The sequence below is a fragment of the Gavialis gangeticus genome, unplaced genomic scaffold (genome assembly GCF_001723915.1).
Source record: "Gavialis gangeticus isolate Ggan-Ray unplaced genomic scaffold, GavGan_comp1, whole genome shotgun sequence".
Taxonomy (NCBI): Eukaryota; Metazoa; Chordata; order Crocodylia; family Gavialidae; genus Gavialis; species Gavialis gangeticus.
In genome coordinates, this window is record NW_017729001.1 from 30,603,033 (window position 1) to 30,623,123 (window position 20,091).

The window sequence follows — 20,091 nt, forward strand, 5'->3', positions numbered from 1 at the left end:
CTGATGAACCTGTGCTGGTTGCCCCTAAGCATGCAGTTCCCTGCTGGCCCCTCCTGGATGTGTGTCAGAATAATTTTCTTGAACAGCTTGCCCAGGATCGAGGTAAGACTGACTGGCCTGTAGTTTTCCGGGTCCTCCTTCCTCCCTTTTTTGAAGATGAGAACCACGTTGGCCCTCTTCCAGTCCTCCGGCACCTCTCCAGAGCACCACGAGTGTTCATAAAGCCGCGCCAGGGGACTTGCAATGACCCCAGCCAGTTCCTTCAGGACTCTAGGGTGAAGATCATCCGGGCCGGCTGACTTAAAAACGTCCAGCCCCTCCAGAAGCTCCCTAACTAAATCCTCACTCACCCTAGGCCCAGGTGAGCCTCCCCCGGGGCCAAAGGGGGCCCAGCAGGGAGGTGGCAGTTCTGGTCCTTACTGAGGAAGACAGAGGCAAAGAAGTTATTAAATATGTTCCGGGCCTGTTGTGAAAATGGCTCAGTTGCTTTAAGTAAACCAGCTGCTCTTTCTGTGTAATACTAGAGTAAATATTAATCCCTCCCCAGACTGCCTCCTTTGTGTAGTGCAGATATTTATCTGGCATTTCTTTTCTGTATAAGTGAATGGGATCATACTTTTTGATATAATTCATGATCAACAAAATCACTTCACTTCAGTTGTTAATGCAAAGACTTCGTGCCATACTTCTCCTTTTAGTTCTGTTTACTTAGAACTAAAAAGTGAATTGTCTGCCCAATCACTTTCTGCAATGCCTCAAAACGGAACTGCTCCTTTCTGTGACTGGGTTATAAAGCATCTAGGACGTCAGGCCTGCCCTTACCAGGGTGTCTTTTGGGCACAGGAGGTGGAAGCAAAACATGCTTTGTTGTAATCAGTAAAGGTAACAGACTTAAAGATTAAGTAAATTTCCTTTGTGCCTTGATCAGGCCAAAAATAAGTAGGGAAATAATAACTGTGCTTGAAAATAGTTTGATTGTAGAAGAAATTAATTTGTTCTTCAGATGTGGTATTTACTAGTTATGTTTGATCATGGAGGTCTGAATACAGAGAGTCCCACATTGTCATTAGGTTTTTAGCAGAAACTCATTTTGCACACACAGACACAGTACTATTAATGATGCTAGCCCCAAATGGGTATTCTTTGGTTGTAGCATGATTCATTTCACAAGAAGGAAAACAAATGCAGTTTTCACTGGGGCAAAGTGAAAGGCTGATGAGACATTACAGTAATTCTTCTCTGTGCCTAGTCTATTTCAGCCCAGGATGAAAACCTCTCGAAAACTATGTTTTTGCCTCTAGCCGAAAGAATGGTGGAAAAAATGGTGAAGGAGGAGAAGATTGAAGCAGAGGCCGAAGTAAGATTTACAGATGTTTTCTACTTGACTTCAGCATCACTGATAGATTGTACGAGTGCTGTGTTATGACAGCAGCGTAACTCAAACACATTTATAGCATATTTGGTAAAGAGTGTGGTTTCCATTATGGTGCTTCATAACATTTTATTATTAAATGTACAGAGCACTGTGGTAGGGATCCAGGGACAGCTGGCCAGTCAGTGCTAGCTCTCTCACTTCAGATCATGATGAAAACTCACTACCAAATCACGATGAAAACATCAAAAAGAGGTTCAGAGAGGTATGAGCTTTTTTCAGAGGGGCTGTCAGTGAAACTCACATCCCATTCCCTTTTTTTGCTGGCATACATCTGCTCATGCTGTCTGGGGTTCTCTTCTTGGTCGTGCAAACCAGTGTGGTAAAGCACCTTTTCTTACACAGTTATGTGCGGACTGAAAACGTGAAATAAGTTCTGCAAAGAGCCTCATTTTTTTGAAGGAGTTTTTAAAAAACAATTTTCACAACTAATGAAAAGAATATCTACACAAATTTGTGTAGTGGCAATTCATGTGAACCTATACAACAGTTTTCTAGAAAGTTACAAAGCATACCAATAACCAGCTACACCATGAAAATGAATATTAAAAAATTATAACTGAAAACTGAAATTAGAAGATAAACGGGGGAGCCATTTAGATGCAAAAAGGGCTAAGAATCTCAGCAGTCAGCTCGTTGCTCAGAAAAGAAGGATGTGTTTGAGATGGGTGTTGTGGGGAGAGGTTGGTTTGTCTGCAGGGAACAGAGGACTGTTACAAGTATCAGGAATACATGAAGAAGGTGTGAAATAGAGGCAGAGGAGGAGGAATACAAAGAGTAATGAGGAGAGAGGATGTAGAAGAGCACAGGAACTGGGGGTAGGGCAAAATTATGAGTTGATTGATACATGAAGTGATTCCTTTCTAGCATGTGCAAATCCCTGGAGATACTGTAGGACAAAAAGTAGGAAAAAATCTTCTTGAATTTTCCTCTGTGACACTTGGCATCACTAGTCTAACAGGTAGTGTTGGCTGTCTCCTCTTCCTAATGACAGTAACACAAACCGCTATTTATTTCCAGACACTCTTGTTTTCTTTGCACATAAACCGCTTTTTTTCTAACTTGTTTTCTTCGCGCATGTCAACATACCCTAATCTCTTTCTTCAAGGTTGAACTTTACTACATGATTCTGGAACGCTTGGAGAAGTATCAAGAAGCCTTGAGTGTTGTTAGAGGAAAACTAGGAGGTAATTTTTAGAGAAAGGTTTGTCAAGTAATAACTATGGTTGTATGGAGGTGTGATATGTTCAGACTTTTTTGGGGAAGGTTTTCAGTGTATTTAATTGGCAAATTCTGCATATGTACTACAGTATAATTTTGTGAATCTGGCATGCTTAGGACCAAGCACCTGCCAGAAATGCGAACATTTCAGATTTTTTAAACCAGAGCTGAGGGAGGGCGGGGGGTAGTAGGGGGTAGCGGTGGCCAGTCCTGGGGCAGTGGCTGCATGCAAAGTGGCAGTGTGGAGTGGTGGATGGCAGTGGCAGCCGCTGTGTGCAAACTTCCCCTTCCACTGCTCCAGGACTGGCTCCCACTACTCCCCCAATGGAGTATAGTTTTTAAAAGTGCCTGATATTCGATAATTCTAGATTTTTGAGGTTATACTGTACTTTGAAGTTAAACATAAACTAATTTAACTCATAACAGTAGTTACAAACTTTGCGGCTAGTTCCATCTGCTCCTCAGCACCAGCCTAGAATTAGTGCTTCCAGAAATTAGATTATGCCCCTTACTCCATGTTTATGCCATAAAAGTGCATTTGTTGGTGAAGAACTAGGTTCCTGTTGGACTCTGCAGTTCTGTATTTAGCCTGATCTACTTTCTAAAGGAAAGGTGTGAATAGCTGAGTGGATGCTTGTTTTATTAGATTGTATAAATGTGCAGGTTCATTCCCCTCTTGTCTTCTGTTGGCCCCAAAGTAGGATAAAATATTTCCTTTCTGATCACAGTTACAGCATGTTCCCTTGTTTGAAAAAATACGTGCTTATCCACCAAAACATAGCAGAGCTAGAATACCAGCTCTTAAAATAATTGTTAGGGCTGTCAATTTTATGCTAACTGAAGTGCTCATTTCCAGTGCTATTGACTTGAAGGCTTATACGAGCTTCAGCCTGTCCATTGATTTCCTAGTTAAGGTGGTGCTTTGTAGCACTAGTTTTGGACCTTGCTTCTGGCCCTCTAGTCCCTGAGACCGTTTTCCCTTTTGCATTCTTGTAATTGGGTAAGAGTCTCTGTTCTGAGTGTATGGATAGATGGCGACTGACTAAATTCACAACTTTCTCTTAATTTAGAGAAGTTGACAAGTGAACTCCAAAGTCGAGAGAATAAGTGTATGGCAATGTACAAGAAGCTGGGCAAGTGGCCAGAATGCAACGCGCTGTCTCGGAGGCTGCTATTGAAAAAGTAAGTTGGAATTTTGGCTACTGTAAAATAAATAAAAAATAACTAAAAATGAGCAGAAGATTAAAATTGCCCCAGGGAAATCTATGTTGCCCTGTTTGGTTGCTATTGTGGAGATTGTGCCTGAAGCAGTTGAAAACGAAGACTTCAAGTTAAGATGTCTACAGAGTGTTTGAGTTTCTGTGCTGCTGACTCACCCTGTAACCTTGGGTATGTCACTTTGTCACTGGTATCTCTTTCTCAAGGCTTGTGAGACTAGTAATGTACTTCTGGGGTTTTCTGATAAGAAGTGCTTATGACTGCAAATTATCATTAGTCCAGTCCTAAGCCTGGCTGACTTCCACAGTGAACAAAGAGTCATGCAGTATGTCCTTTTTCCAAAATAAGTTGATTTAATTTCCTTCTATGCTTCCAGAGAGCCAGCCCAGAAAGAATATAAAAAATTATATTTGCATTTTATTTCCGAGATCTGCTCAGCTCCCTTAATCTGTCAGGTGTCCTTCTGGGAAGTGTACTAAGTGGTTTGAACCCATGTGTGTCTGTGCATCGAAGCGAGCCAGGATGATCAGATCTGCCTGTGAGAGCAGCTGTATGAGTTTTATTATGGACTGAAACACAGTTAATGGCATCCGGTCTGGAACCACCATCCAAAGGGTCACTAAAAACATCTTACTGAGGAAAAAAATGTTCTTTCCTTAAAGACTGACTGTATTTGTAGTGGAAAATTTAGACAGGGACTTTAAAGCATCTGCTTAGAGAGACACCCACTCAAAATTCGTGTATCTGACAAAAAAATCACCTAGTAACACTGAAGGTTGCCACAGCTGAAAAACAAATGCATTCAAGTTTTTTTAGTCTACTTTCTAGATTTTACAGTACCCTGCTTATAGCTGGTTTCACTGTTTTGTTGATTGTCAGTTGGAACCTCCTGTCTCCTGCATTAGCAGTCTGGTGGAATAGCTTTTGAACCCATATGTTTCCCCTTGCTGGAAAGACATCTTTATAAATGTCAACAAGAGATCAGAAATCCCAGAAAAGAATTATGGTACAGGAACTTAAAAATCAGGCTAAGCTGTATCACAAACAGTTTCTCAAATTAAGTCATGTTAGGTAATTTAGATGATGTGTCGCTCCAGGGTGAAGCTTTTTGCAGTAGAAATAATTCTTGGTACAGTATTGTTTTTCTACCTGTAACCTTCAGTAGTCTACTCATCTTGTCCTTTATTTAACACTTATATTTTGCAAGGAGTAGAGTTGCATGTATGAGTCGCTTGGTTTGCACTTTTCTAAATTTCGCATCTTGTCTTTTTGCTTCAGCTCAGATGATTGGCAGTTCTATATAACTTATTTTGAGTCAATTTTCCAACTGATTGACTACAACTGGACTCCTCCAGCAGAAGGAGAGCAGTAAGTTAACAAATACCGCTCAGGTTTTTTCTCTGTGCTGTAGAGTGCCAAAATATTCGTAAGTCCTGTCCCTTACTAATTTATCTTAGTAGATGTATGTAAGGAATTGGTGTAAGAGCTACATACCTAGTGTATTCCTGGCTGTAGGCCCATGTTGCTTGAATGTTGAGACTGGTCCTTTCTGGAAGCACTGGTGTAAATAACAGTTTTGGCATGATCAAGGCTTCCCAGCCTGCTTCCTGTGCAGGAGTTAATCTACCACCCTGGACTACCTTGAGGGAATGTTTATGGGGCATTTTGACAAATTATTGCCTGGGCTTCATGAGTAGGAAAAGGCCGAGCCTGTTCATCTCTTTAATTGCACAGCTCTTTGGAAGGAGAGGTGCATTATTCTGTAGAGCAAGCTGTGAAGTTTGTAGAAGAAAGGATAACAGAAGAAGCAAAGAGCTCTCGGCCACTTCGGGGACCATACCTAGCTAAACTGGAGCTGATTAGACGTTTGCAGCACAGAGGTTGCAACAATGAATATAAACTAGGTAAGAGCCACTAATTGGATGAAAAATTAATCCTTAAGGGAGAGAACATAAAACTAGAGCAAGCCCTTCATATTTGGATTATCAGTTTAATGGTGCCTGGTGTTTAGTGTGTTGCAAAGGTTTCACATATGAAGTATTTTGAAATGTTCAGATGAAAAGTGTTTGAGAGGGACAAGATTTTTTTTTTCCAGGGCTTTGGGAAACGGTCTTTGGGAAAGGCTGTCAAAGATGTCTAATGGATTTAGGAATGTAAACTCCCAATAAATGTACATTTCTTTGGCCCTTTGGAAAAACCCCTCTGTCATTTTTTGGTTTTTAATTAGTGGGTGATGTTTCTTTGAGTGCATTAGCAGCCTTGTGTGGTTGCAAACAATTTGGCTTATTGGACATACTTATGGGGAGTTATTAGTGGCTTTAACAAACACATTTGGGAAGGAAGTGAGGGAGAGAATTTGATGCCTGTTAATGACATTTCTGCATTCCAGTAGTCTCCTTTGTACTAAAATCTAAGTGAATAAACTTTTTATATTATTATTTAAGATGAAGCCACTGCATTGAGTTTTTGTCTATTTGGATAGCTTGAAAGATTCTCCTAGATTTGTCATTTGTCACTCATTGGTTATCAGTAGTTAGGCCGTCTTGTTGACTCTAAAATCTGAAGGGGGATATCATAGTTTGTAAATCACTGTTTAAATTTGAATGTAGGAAATTGCATATGACTATGCTCATATTTATCGTACCAGTATTATAGACCTTGCTTTTAATGGAACCTTTTACAAAATTGAACTGGCCTTTCTGTTAGGTGACCCAGAAGAACTAATGTTTCAATACTTCAAAAAGTTTGGGGACAAACCCTGCTGTTTAACTGATTTAAAGGTGTTTGTGGACCTCCTTCCATCCAGCCAGTACACAAAGGTAAGGATAACAGCATTGGGTAAAATGAAGAAGTGCTGCTGGGAACTGCTGAGTGCACGTGCAGTCTGGTGCTGTAACAAAGATTTGCTGGTAGCTTAGGGCTCTGATAGTGTTTGAAGGAAACCTTCCTCCCCCCTCTCTCTCTCTCTCTCTCTTTTTTTTTTTTAAGATCTGTTTTGGGGAAACTACCAGTTGTTAACATGATGGAATTGTCTAATATTTCCTCAAAACTCTTCTTCAAGCAGAAAAAAAATACAGATTTTTGAAAAGCCAGAGTCCCTCAGCTCTCTGAGTAACTTCATCAAAGGCATAGGGACTTGGGGTTGGATCCACAAAGCCTTGCTACCCGGCACACTACTCGCTTGCAGGAGTAGCTCCAGTGGAACAGTTAGTAACTCTCTGTAGGTCTTAGGCCTGAGCTTTTTGTCTTTCAGTCTTAACGTGTCCAATTGCCTTGAGGTGGTCTTGGTTGAATTCCTGTCCCTCTGGATTAGTACATCAGGAAATGCAGTTTAATTGATAAATTGCCAGGTTTTTTTCATTTTTCAACCAAGTATTCCCCTGCTGCTCTTGTTCTTAAATTATCTGTCACAGTCTGAGATGTGGAGTAGAGCCCAAATGTCCAACACCCCAAGGAGGCTTATCTTCCTTTTTTAAATGTGCACAACTCCCAGTGACCCAAATATCAGATGCAGACAAGTCCACGTGGAAATTGAGGTTCATTCTGTTGGAAAGATTAGGCTGGATAATGTGGGCTTACTGTCTACTAGCTCTCATTGCTTTTGTTTTTAAACATTTTTCTCCTTTCACCTCGTTTGTCCCATTCGCATTCTGTGTCAAATCTCCTAATCCCAGTGAGGGCACTGCGTGAATCTTTGATAACATAACAGGAGATCCAGCTAAAAGAGCGGTCACATCAGCAACAATAAAGAGGTGACCAAAAAACTCTCTCTTTCCAGAGTCTGTCCGTGAGACATGCCCTATCTACACTTGAATTGAGAGAGAGCATTTCTGCAGTCATGAGTAGTTTGTTGGGTGATTTTTGGCATCTGGGAATCCAGCCACTCTCCCTTGATGTATAATTACTGAGGATAAGGATTAGCAATACAAACCTGGGAAGGATTAGAAACACAAACCTAGTGGAAGCCATTAACAAATGTTTGTAAATTATAAATTGACAATTTGTGTGTGTCAGGGGTACATTTAAATAACAAATCCCTGTTGTGTATAGTGCATATCTTCTATTAGACATAATGCATTATATTATGTAATATACTATATGTAAAATGTATGAATTGTATACATTGTACAATGATATGTTGTTTAAAAAAACAAAACCAAGCCCCCACCTATTAACACTGACTCAAATTCCCCAGCGATAGCAATTTTGGGAGCATTTTTACAACTGGTTCACTGCTAACATTTTAAGCTCCATATAGCCATCCCAGACAGCATTAAAGTCATAATCATTGCAGTGTTGGAGCCATTTTTAGCTAGGGGAAGGTGCTGGGGATGTGTCAAATTGAAATTTAAAAAACCAAGCTCGATTCTTGATGCCTTTTACAGGTTGAATTCTAACTTTCCAAGAAAATCACTTGCAGCCCAGAGTAAAAGTTATCTTAACTGGTGCTGATGGACATTATTTTTAATTTACTTCATGTAAATTTCACTGGGACCTCTCGTTTTTGTAAAGTTAAGCACTTAACAGAATTGGGACCAGACTGTTCACCACATTACAGTGTCAAGCTCTTAACTGTAAATTTCAAAATGGCCTTATAGACTTGATGGTTCCGGTTCATGAAAAAGGAATTTAAGGTTTGTTGCTTGCTTCATGTGACTTAGATATGTTGTCCCCATTGCTGCTACTGATTATTGGAGGTTCTTGGATACATTGCAAAATGCAGTCTTGTGTTTGCTTTATAGTTCATCAATCAGTTGCTTGGAGTCATACCTTTGTCAGCACCAGTAGATGGTGATCTTGCATTACCAGCTGACATCAAAGCTTTGCAACAGCACTTGTGCGTGGTACAACTATCAAGAGTGCTAGGCCTCTATCACAGCATTGACAAGACACAAAAGCTGAGTGTTGTCCGAGAGTTGATGTTAAGATACCATCATGGACTGCAGTTTGGTGAGAGAACTTGAAACAAATGTATTTCTGTACCCTTATACTTGGGCCTTTTCATGGACTGTTTCCAAAATATGTCTTTGTTGCCCACCGCCTGTGTTAAAAGCACAGTTTCTAAGAAACTTTTAGGCAATGTTTTACATTTTCTCTTTGTTGGCAACATTGTAGGTATTATATAAAATGTTGGGGGGGTTCTTTTTAAAGTTACTTTTTTTTTCAGTTGACTGGTGCCTTAAATATAAATTAGAGGACGTAGTTGTTGTTCCTTGTCACATCTTCAGATTCAGTGTTTTGCTAAATCATGTTTGTCTTAAAACAATTGGTATGCTTTAGAAATGTGTTAGCCAAGATGTTTACTAATAAATCATTGAATTTTGCATATCTGAAAAGGTGTGATTTAAAAAATGTATTCATGATTTTATTTTTTTCAGTACTGCTCAGTGGTGTCTTAACCCAGTATCTTCGGTATTAAATTAGTGTTTACAACAAGTATGAAAGTGGCTTTACTCACAAATGAAATGGCTCCATGAGTGACTTGAGAAATGGCAGGTTCCAAATTGAAAGAATCAAAAAAGCACAAACAAGGAAAAGCAACAGGCTTACAATTCTTTCACACTTCCTACTCTTAACAATAACAGATAAAGATATTTTGGGTTTATTAATAAATCTGGCAGTGTCCTGCAAATGTTGCTAGCCTGAAAGACAGCCACCTTCATTAAATGATGCAGTTATTGGCCCCATTTGTAGAATGCATTAACTTTTGCCATTTTAACTCTGTGCATTGTGAATTAGTGCCATCTTTTATCTTTTAGGGAAATCTTGTTTGAAAACTGAATTGCAGTTTTCAGATTATTACTGTCTGCTTGCAGTTCACCTGCTCCTTGATCTGTGGCTAGACGAAGGTAAGTCCCTGCTTGCTTTTTCTTCAGAACACTGTTCTCCTTACATCAGTGTGTTGTGTTCGCTTATCAAGAAACTGAACCATACTCCCTTCAGATTAGATAATCATTAGTTTGCAGAGGCCAAAAGATCTGCTCTGCTATACAGCTGGCATAGATCTGTATGCCCTCCAAGTCTGAGATTCAGAGGGTTGCACAGCTATTCTCCCTCCCTACCTCTCTGTTTTTCTGTCAGCCAGTTCAGCAGGTCCTCACCCTAGCAAATCCCATGGTGGGCTCCCCACAGCAGGTGAACTTGCCCCTTAGATCCCCCAGCTTGGCTGGGGCACAGGGATTGCTCAAGTAGCTCTTTGTACAGCAGTATCTAAAAGCACCTGGCTATGACCTAGAAATACTAAGTTGTCTAGGATTCACTTGTCCCACACACATAGCACTGCACTGTATGTGGTGGATGATAGCAAGATGTTTCTAGTGGGAGCCCCACTCTGCTAGAACCTCCTTCCCCCTGCCCACCCAAGGAGAATATTGCGTTACCTGTTTCTGAGACACTGACATGCCTTGGCTTGGTGATGAGCACAATTTAAATGTGCAATTTAAAGGTGGCAGAAACTTTCCAGTCCATTATGGCATTGTATGTTTCAAACATTGCTCTATAAATCCCTGTTCACACTTAACTCCTGTGTACATTTGTCTCCTCGTCTCCAGGTGAAGAGTTGGCTGTGTGGCAATCCCTGACTTTATTAGAAGAAGGATTATCTCACAGCCCTTCTAATGCTCAGTTTAAATTACTGCTTATTCGAATCTACTGCATGCTTGGTGCATTTGAACCTGTTGTGGAGCTCTATTCCAGCCTTGATGCAAAGCACATACAGCACGACACCATCGGGTGGGTAGTATGTACTCAGAACAACTGGTCACACCAGCTTGCCACTAGCCATGTTTAACTTTCTTACTGTTTTCAGTATCTTATAATGTTAGAAGTCAGTAATATATATTTTTTAGTTTTAATAAAAGATGTTATGTGTAAATGTGTATTAGTCTTGCAAGTAAAACATAGACCTGAAATCTGTTTCAGCTGTACCATAGCATTTATCTATCTGCTTTTTGTTGTAGCATTCATTTCTTGCATATTAGTATTTGGTGGCTTCAAAATCTTGGTACCACTGGCTTTTACAGTGTTCTTGCTGTGAAAACGTCCTTTTGAAATTGTAAGTCTAGCACTGAGAGAGCTTAGCCTGATGTGCAGGACTAGTCATAGAAGCTCAAGATAGCTGTTGTACAGTGCACTTGATAAATTCCCTGAAGACTCTTGAATAGTTTGTAATGTCACTTGTTTGTAGGTATAGTCTACTTAAAGAGACTATTGTGGCTAGAAGGAAATGGAAATGGCATCTGTGCACTGTCACTGTTAAATATATAGCTTCTCCCACTAATAAAACTGGCATCTTTAGGTAAAAGCAAGCCAGTTTGAGAGCCCTCTCTTTCCCTGTTGAGTATTGTGTACAAAGGCCAAAGTTTGCTTCAGCTCTCTGTTCAGAGCAATCTTAAAGAAATTGCAGTTCCTGGGGCACGGTGTACTGGTGTTTAACTCCAATTATTGTGTTGTATTGCAGTTACCTTCTGACACGCTATGCAGAGGCACTGGGTCAATATGCTGCTGCATCCCAATCCTGCAATTTTGCACTCAGGTTTTTCCACTCCAACCAGAAAGATGTAAGTGAAAGTAACTTCTACCCTGACTGCTATCAGAACAGTTGTGTCCAGACAGCTTATAGGAGACCATGTCTAATATCAAGACTTGTATGGGACTTACACTGGTGGGATTGCAGTAAAAAAAATTGCAGAGATAATATGCTGGTTTGTCATGGTTATGGTAAATCTTATTTAGCCATCATTTCTTGTTTATATGGTTAACTTCACCATAGGACATCATTTCACTCTGGAGTTCTGCTTCCAGCTCCTTAGTTTCTTGAATCCTACATATTCTAGTTACATTTGGGAAATGGTGTTGCCATCTTTGTATGATGCCTAAGAATAAGTACTTTCTGCATTAACATAACTAAAACATAATACAGCCAGCTTCTGTGATTTACACCATCACATTTAGGATTTGGGGAAGACCCTTTTGGCATGGGGTGCCTTGTTAAGATCCTGATGTTCTAAACATTTAGATCTGAAACCTTGCAGTGCATTGGTTGAAATGGGATAACTTTCTAATGACTGTACTCGGGAGTCCCAGGCTGCTGGGATGCAGCTCCTGCGGGAGCATGGTGGCAAAGTGAAAAGAATACAAATAACACTAACTTTATCGGAAACTTCCACACCAGTAAAGCAGAATAAAACTGAAGAGTAGAAACAATATTTTGGAGTAAAAGATGAAGGTTGTGGGTTTTGCAGAGGTAATAGAAGCTTTTGTTTCATCTGCCTTTAGCAAGTGGCATGACTTAAAGCAGTGGTCTTCAAACTGGGGTAGGCATACCCCCAGGGGCTTGCAGTGCTTTGCCAAGGGGTACATGCCTAAATCTTAATAATGGCAGTGGAGCTTTTGATTTCTCAGTGCATGGTGAGTAATAGCATTGCTGCTCATGGGCACAGGTGTTGACACACTTTCAGTGGGATGAATATGCAGAGTCATGAAGAATATAGGGGACACGAGCAGCTGTGTTTTACAGGCAGGAATACACAAGCAGTAAAGCTTGAAAATTAAAGAAAGTGCTTCCTGATTGAATAACAGACTTTAATGGGACTGATGGTGAAGAAAGGTAGCTGAACTCCCAGAAGAGCACTGATGCTTCCTAAACCTGTGTCCCTTGGCTAGGCCTCCAGAGCTGTTCACTTCTTTGTTTGTGTAATGGTGGTTGTCGTGACTTTCCTACTCGAGCACCACATTTTCTGGAAGAATCTTGGTATGCCCATATGGAAAATGCCAGAATTTTCCTGGTATCCAGTCCTAGCACTACACCAAAATGCCATTGGCTGAATAGAACACTATAGTCAGTAATTAAAATGATGTTGCACTTACTGATTTCCCTGATCTGTTGGCAAGAATTTATTGTAGAAAACATTGGTTTAGTGGAGGATGCATGTAAACTGTTGCTCCCCAGGAAGAATTCATGAGGCATATCCCTTGGAGCAGGGAACAAACAGTCCATGTAATAATATTTACACTGCAGTGATCACACCTTTGATTGTCAAAATATCCCTGGAGTTTCTGCAGGAGAAAGCGATTCCCAGTTTCCCAGTGTAAAGGACCTGACGCAGAGGGGTGGTGACTTTGCCATGCTTTGTGGCTCAGCAGAGATTAATGTTCCAGGAGTTTGTGGTTCCTAAGCCAATGTCCAATCTAATAGTTCACTTTGCTGTGTAAAAATGCTTATATGATACCTGCAATGCAAGCATCTTACAGGAAAATTCTCTGGGTCTCTCAGTAGCTGTCAGTTCTTTTACTCCTAAAGGTGGAAATCAGAAAAATAGGGCTAGTCCATCTTTCTGCTCGAGGCAAGATCAATCCAAACCTTTGGTACAGTAGCAGAGAAAGATGTGAATGTATGGCGTTTTAAGAACTTGTTCTGTTACTTTATCTTAACTTACGTGTGTGTTTTAAACTGCTGATCTTAACTTTTGAAGATCAAGTGTCTGGTGGGTACATACCACTGAAGTAAGGGCATGACACCAAAACAAAAACTTTCCACCAAGCAGGAGTTTGGAGTCTGTTGCTGGTAGTCACTTTTATTATTGTTTCCATGAGGGGTGAATCTCGCTTTTTGTTAAAATGTTTTGGATTTGTTTCAAAGTAATTCAGCGGTTGTTAGTGGAGAAGGACACAGATAAGACAAACTTCTGCTCTGTGAAAGCGATTCTGACTGCAGCATGCCAAAAGGAAGATATGAAGATTTGAAGAAAACATTTAATGGATGCAGTTTACTTAATCTAGAGCCCTACGTTGTAGAGGCAAGGGATCAGCTGGAAGACAGCCCAGATTTAGCTAACATTACTGTCTTGGCATCAACTTTGGACAAGGATCTTTTGTTTTGTATGAATCATAAAGGAGCTTCAGATGGAAAAGACCCTGGCCTCTTTTTTTGGTAGCTCAGAGTACCTGTCCACGTAATAAGCCACTAAGCCCCATTCCTTGTGGCATTAGGATACGCCTGATGTGAGAAGCACTGCCACCCAGTTCTACAATTCAGATGCTTTTCAGGATTCGTGGAGTACCTCTTGCCTATTATACTCCATTAGTACCTCCTCTCAAAGGGTTTGAATCACAAGTGGAAAAAGATTAACTTGGACAATTTTGTTCTTTGTACAACTGGACCAAGGATACAATTCAGAAGACTGGCACGTGTTTTCCTTTCCTTCTTGTGGAAGGAAGACAGTCTATTTTGAAAAGGCTAGACAGACCTGCCCTTGACTTCCTTGAGACGAGCATCGATTTACACTGTCACTAGTCCTAGATTATTTCTGATTAAATATCAGCATTTAAGCTTGTAAAATGGGAAGTAGGCTGTTGTAAGGATTGCTTGCTTGCACGTTAGTATTCATCTTTAATCCTGCTTGATTATAGGAAAATGCCAGAATCCCTCTGGCATTTTTCAGATTTTCCTAGAATTACAAGAGATGAAGGTTTGTTTCCAGAGTGGTGTTTGTACAGGATGATGGCATGTAAACTAGGGGGAAGATAGGTTTCCAAATGCAGAGGCCATCTCACAAGTTCAGCACCTCCTGGTCCCTTCCCTTCTGCTGTTCATTTAGGATTGCCTCTTTATCCCGCTAACAGCGCTTACATCGGTTTAGTGGATCCCCTTCCAATCCCAGCACAGCATCTAACTGCAGTGTTAAAGGAGGACTGTTATTTAAAAGCTATCTTTTTCACTGGGCTAAGATATACTGCCTGCTCCGTGCTTTGAAGAGTCTGTGTTGAAAAGTTTTCCAGATTTCCCTAGAATACATACAGTCTCTGTGGTCCTGAGATCGAATACTGCATGCCATGCAGTGTTCTGACCACGGGATTCTCCCTGAAGCAGTCCGTCTCTCAAAAGTGCAGCTGTCCTTGGTGAACAGTAGCAATAGTTGTAAGTGAATGTATTTTCAGCTAGCTTGCTGCTTTGATACTCTGTTGTAAGGTGAATTAAATCCCAGTCAGAGTCCTAAAATGAACATGCAGGAATTTCATGGGACACTGCATCATTTTTGTGTTATGAGAGAATATAAAGGACAGGTAGAAGGAAAGAGCAGCAATTGTAACTGTACTGACCAAAACTAAAAAGGCATCATCCTTTTAAAGGCAGTCCTCCTTTAAATCTGCAGAATCGCAAGTAATCTCTCCAATTTTCTTGTGTCCGTCCGTCTTTAATCTCTCCAGGCAAACAGAACACCAAGCTGTCCCATGGGGATTTAAAAGCCACGTCAATGCAGTTGAATTAGCGCCCATGGCGCAATCCCACAGCCTGACATGAGCTCTGCAAGGCTGTTTATCAGAGGGTACGTTGTTGACTATTGACATACCTTTCATATAATGCACATGTCCAAATTATGAGACAGAACCGGCTAAGAGGACATTGTCAGAAATAAGGAAATGTGGTAGCAGTTGGCTGGTGTGGTATCCAGTGTGCGACAGGAGGAGGCTGACCAGCTATCCTTGATACAGGGTCTGTCAGGTGTAAACTCATCCCCTAATTTTGTTCATGGGTGGTGTTCTGATTTGCCAGGGTTTCACATTTGTTGGCTTAGTTTTGATTAAAATCTTGTCTTAGTGCATGTGTTGTATTGTATTTCTTTAAATGTAGATGCTGACATCAACATAGGTATTTGTATAGGGCCCCCTACCCTTAGAGATCCTTCCATTGGATGGACCTGCAGTGTTGGTCGAGAGCCTTTATCGCTGCATTTTGTCGAAGCGGGAAAGCAAGCTGTCGCATTCAACCCAGTGTTTCCTTCAGCATTGTGTTCGTATTCTGTTGTAATGTGTGCGTGTTACACAGTGCTGTCCTATGACCCTGCATTCAAAACCTAATAAAAATGAGAAGCAAAAGTATAGTGTAATTCTTTACACCTGTGTTAAAATGACACAGTGGCATGTGTCTGTGTTAGATGCAAGAAAATGCAGACTAGATTTTTTTTGGTAACAGCTTTCTCAAATGAGATGATCCATGTCTATCGCATACATCACGAGGTTCAAGAAAAGCAGAAACTTCCATGGTTTAAAACAAGTTGCCTGTCAGTTATGTTGGTGGCAGCAGTCTGATATTTCTTACCATTAGCTCCTTTATTTAATAAAGGCATCCGTACCACGATAGACATGCTGTCCAAGGAACGGTCTGGCTTTGTGAAAGGGGGCATCAAGGCTACATAAGAATCTGAGTCTGGGAGACTTGGGTGCGTAGGACTGCCAGCTTCTGGCAGATGAGTGCTTGCTGACTTCATGCCTCCATTTAGTAATAGCTGTCGTAATTTGATTTGTTGAAATAACCCTATTAAGACTCTTGACACTTTTTAAAATTCCCTAAGTAACTAATGCAGAAAACGGTGTGTGTTCTGTCCTAGACCTCAGAATATATCATTCAAGCCTACAAGTATGGTGCATTTGAGAAGATCCCAGAATTCATTGCTTTTAGGAACAGGCTGAACTCCTCACTCCATTTTGCACAAGTCCGCACTGAACGGATGTTGCTAGACCTCTTACTTGAAGCAAATATGTAAGTGTGGGGCAGAGGCAAGTACACTGGCAGGAACAGTAACCCAGTGAGGGACTTCTGCATGGGGAAGATGGCCTTTTCTGAGCAGGCACTGCTATCCTACCTAATCCAAGTCTTCAGCGCTGCCTTCCTTATTCTGTCTAAGCTTTAGTTTCCCCTTCTGTAAATTGTGCTGTGCTGTGCTATTGCTGCCCAGGAGCTGGGGAAGCTTATGCTTGAGGGCCCTGATGGAATATGTTGAAATTAAAAAAACAAACAAATACCCTTGCTAGATGCTCCTAATTTCTGCAGTAACATTTGCTACCTTCAGCTAGGCTGCAACCCAGCTAGTCCATCTCTGTTACCAGAGTCCTGTCCCCATAAGCATTTCTTTTAACACTAGTAAGTTATTTATAATAGTTTTGATATTTTAACATGCCATGGTTAACTGTTCTCTTTAGGGATCATGGCCTAGATCAGTGGGTTGGGCTTTTGCCTTTAACTTTTAAACCTTTGGTTTAATGATACTAATATTTATGTGCTAGATCAACCAGTTTAGAAGAAAGTATAAAGTCCATGAGTCTGAGTCCAGAGGAGGACGACATTCCATGGAAAGATTTGCGTGACAACAGAGACTTAACGGTCTTATTTAATTGGGATCCAAAAGACAGGTGAGTAGAAAGGTCCCAAACTGTAGCATGACAACCTTTCAAAGAGAAAAAAGTCCTTTCAAGGCACATTCTGTTACTTAAGTATTCCTTAGACTGGCTAACTGTACCAATTTAACCATAGCAGCTTCGTTCATAATTTCTAACTATGCACTTACCTTGCTCGTATTAACAGAACAGCGTTTCCAGCCATCCCTGTGCTCTCTGCACGTTGTTCCTAAGCTTTGTGCCCGAGAATAATAAAGTGTATGCAGAAGCTTGCTACCATGTTATGCATATAAAACATTTGCCTGAAAGCATTTTGGTGCCTTTTTTTTAGGGATATTTCTGAAGAACACAGGAGACTGTCATTAGAGGAAGAAACCATCTGGTTGCAAATCCGATCTTTAACTTTAAGGCTAATAAGCGGACTTCCAAGTCTTAGTCATGCTTTTCAGCCAAAGAACTCTGAAAAGGCTGCTGAGAATGGAGTTTCATCCAAGATTGATACAATTCGCACTCTGCTTCAGCAGCTGGAAGTGGCCATGGATTCAGGGAAGAGGTTTCTAGAGCAGACAATTCAGGTATCCATTAAGAAACACTATCCCAGAATCTTAAATGAACGTGGATGCAAGCAGAGAAACTGAATGCATCTTGTAACATCCAGCAGGCTGCAAAGTACAGTTAACTGATCCTGAGTTTATAGCTGTGAAATCTGCCTGAGATGTGCCAAAGACTGACACTGTTACCCAATTAAGGAAAAGCTGCAACACCTTTATCTTTTTCTTTGCTTCTTGCCTAGTATCCTGTCCTTGGCCCTCCTCCTACCCGGATGGCTGGCTTCTTCAGCAATGGCAGCTGTCAGTGCCAGACTAGCTTGTTTTATCTTGTTAGTGATATTTATGAACTAGATACCAATGGCTTAGGTAAGTATGTGGGGAGGGCAAAAGCTTAACAGATGCTCATGGGGTGTAGTGGGGGTTAGACCAACAGTTTGAAATTACTGTGTGTTAGTTAATTATGTGAATGAATTGCAGTCAACCCAATAAATTAACTGCATGTCCATTTTTGAATGACACTTCAGCTTGTGTCATTCAGGGAAGTGGGTTTTATTTAATCTTGTATACTTAAGTTGTCTATTTTTACAATGATACTGAGGTACTAGTTGAAAGCAATTCCATTTATTTTTGGGGGCATTGCATATTGTCCTTTTTTTTAAATGCCTCTTGAGTTTTTGTAAGCAGATCTATCTCTAACATATATAAGAGAGTTAACAATAGCCTTTTTTATTTCAGAAGATTCAACAGACATCCAGGAGAGGATAGGGAATAGTTTAAAATCATTACTAGAACAATTAACAGGTAAGTAGTAATGCAGGGACAAGTATGTAGTCCAGGTATTATTCAAACATTGTTATTTCTAACGGGAAGGGCTTTTTCGTAGCATGGGTCTTGGAGTGTAGTGTAGCAAAGTGGCTCAAAGCATTTTAAAAACAAAATAGGACATTTGCAAGTGAAGGCAGGATTTCCTTAGGCTCCACTGATCTCGTCCTCAGATTGCTGCATACCGAGGAATGTTCTGTCCTGTTGTGGTCCTGTTTTTCTCCAAGTAGAAAGGATGGTCTTGTACCAGCTTTCTAGTCCTGGTTCATGGTGAGCTAAGAATAAGCCAGGCAGTTAATCTACTTTTTTTTTAAATACTTATTCTTTACTCCAGGTGTTCATGCAATTTTAAAGCAAAGAGCCAGGGTCACTGCAATTCTAGATTGCATTTTTAAGCAGAGTGATTTCATTATTGCAAAGATCCCTATGCAGCAGTAGAGGCCTACTCTGGCACGTTTTACATGTAATTATAATCTCACATTCTTTTTAAAAGGGGAAGAAAAATGGCTTAAGCTATTTAATGCAATTTACTGTCTTGCATCAGCCAAAAGTTGCAAATGTCTGAATTCTGGCTGGGGTTACATGAAATTAGTTAGATCTGAGCCAGATCTTCAGTTTGCGGGCTAGTTTATCCAATGAGGCAAGGTAACCTCATCAGCAGTCTGAGGAACCAAGGAGTAAAAGAACCTCACCTGCAGGTCAAGGTGAAGGTATTCTTATGAGATGGGCTCAGAGAACTGGGACTGCCCTTATTGCATCAGATGTGTGCACAAGTGTGCTGCATTCCCTGGGTCTGTCAGCCCAGCACCTGTTGCAAGCAGTGAAATCTGCATAGAAAGGATCAAAAAAAACCCTGCTTTGGAATCAAATCACTTAGTAAGCTTAACAGTCAGCTTCTGCCACCGTGATGGGAAATACATCACTTGCATCAGTAGAGCAGTTGTAGAGAACGAGATCATACTTTCTCTGTCTGGGCAGGGAAGGCACTGTAAAAAAAAAAACAAACAAAAAACAATCCAGGTGGAAAGGGAAATATAAAAATCCCCCAAACCTGGCTTTTTTTCTATTCTTATTATCTTCCTGTCACCTGCTGCACTCTAGCTGTCTTGCTTGTAAGCAGAGTTCCTGGCTTTTGATTTTAAATTAATGTTTAATTAAAAAGAAGGTAGCAGAACTTCTTGGTATCTCCCACCTTAAACAAGCTGGTGCCAAATCTTGGAAACCCCTCGTTGTGTGACCTTCTGCTTTGTTCCTGGCTATAGATTGACTTAGGGAATGCACACAGCCCAAAACACTGGAGACTGTATTGAATGCTTTTTGTCAAATGCTTTGTATGCAGGGCAGTTCACAGCAGTTCAGAATGTTATTCATACGAGAAAAGGCTTTCAATCATACACCAATTTGTAGCTAGCTCTTTTTATAGTTTTTGTGTCTTAAGTTGTGCACCATACAGAAAATTCAGAAGTAAATATGTTGGTCCTTATTCAGAACATAAGGTTTTCTCATCCCCTTTTTAGATTTGTTCAATAAATGTAAAGGTGACTTGATTGAAGTCAGAGATGGCATCTTGAAAACTCATCCGAATGTTTTAGAAAACTTAGTCTTCTTTGTTGAGGTAAGTATTTTTCCTTTGCTGTAATTCTTAGTGTCTTTGGAAAATTTGCAGAGCTA

At 40.6% G+C, this 20,091-nt stretch overlaps 1 protein-coding gene across 1 annotated transcript in view; it reads left to right on the forward strand.

Annotated features, from left to right (window-relative positions):
• Positions 1-20,091, forward strand: part of NAA25 (N(alpha)-acetyltransferase 25, NatB auxiliary subunit) — a 46,718-nt gene that overhangs the window by 20,207 nt on the left and 6,420 nt on the right. Inside the window, exons 8-23 of the mRNA XM_019506653.1 lie at positions 1,250-1,357; positions 2,541-2,619; positions 3,724-3,835; positions 5,150-5,239; positions 5,606-5,775; positions 6,578-6,690; positions 8,614-8,821; positions 9,631-9,720; positions 10,423-10,603; positions 11,331-11,430; positions 16,261-16,412; positions 16,937-17,062; positions 17,379-17,622; positions 17,841-17,964; positions 18,334-18,399; positions 19,938-20,035. Of these exons, the coding sequence (XP_019362198.1) occupies positions 1,250-1,357; positions 2,541-2,619; positions 3,724-3,835; positions 5,150-5,239; positions 5,606-5,775; positions 6,578-6,690; positions 8,614-8,821; positions 9,631-9,720; positions 10,423-10,603; positions 11,331-11,430; positions 16,261-16,412; positions 16,937-17,062; positions 17,379-17,622; positions 17,841-17,964; positions 18,334-18,399; positions 19,938-20,035 (2,061 nt within the window). The remainder of the gene's footprint in view (positions 1-1,249; positions 1,358-2,540; positions 2,620-3,723; positions 3,836-5,149; positions 5,240-5,605; positions 5,776-6,577; positions 6,691-8,613; positions 8,822-9,630; positions 9,721-10,422; positions 10,604-11,330; positions 11,431-16,260; positions 16,413-16,936; positions 17,063-17,378; positions 17,623-17,840; positions 17,965-18,333; positions 18,400-19,937; positions 20,036-20,091) is intronic.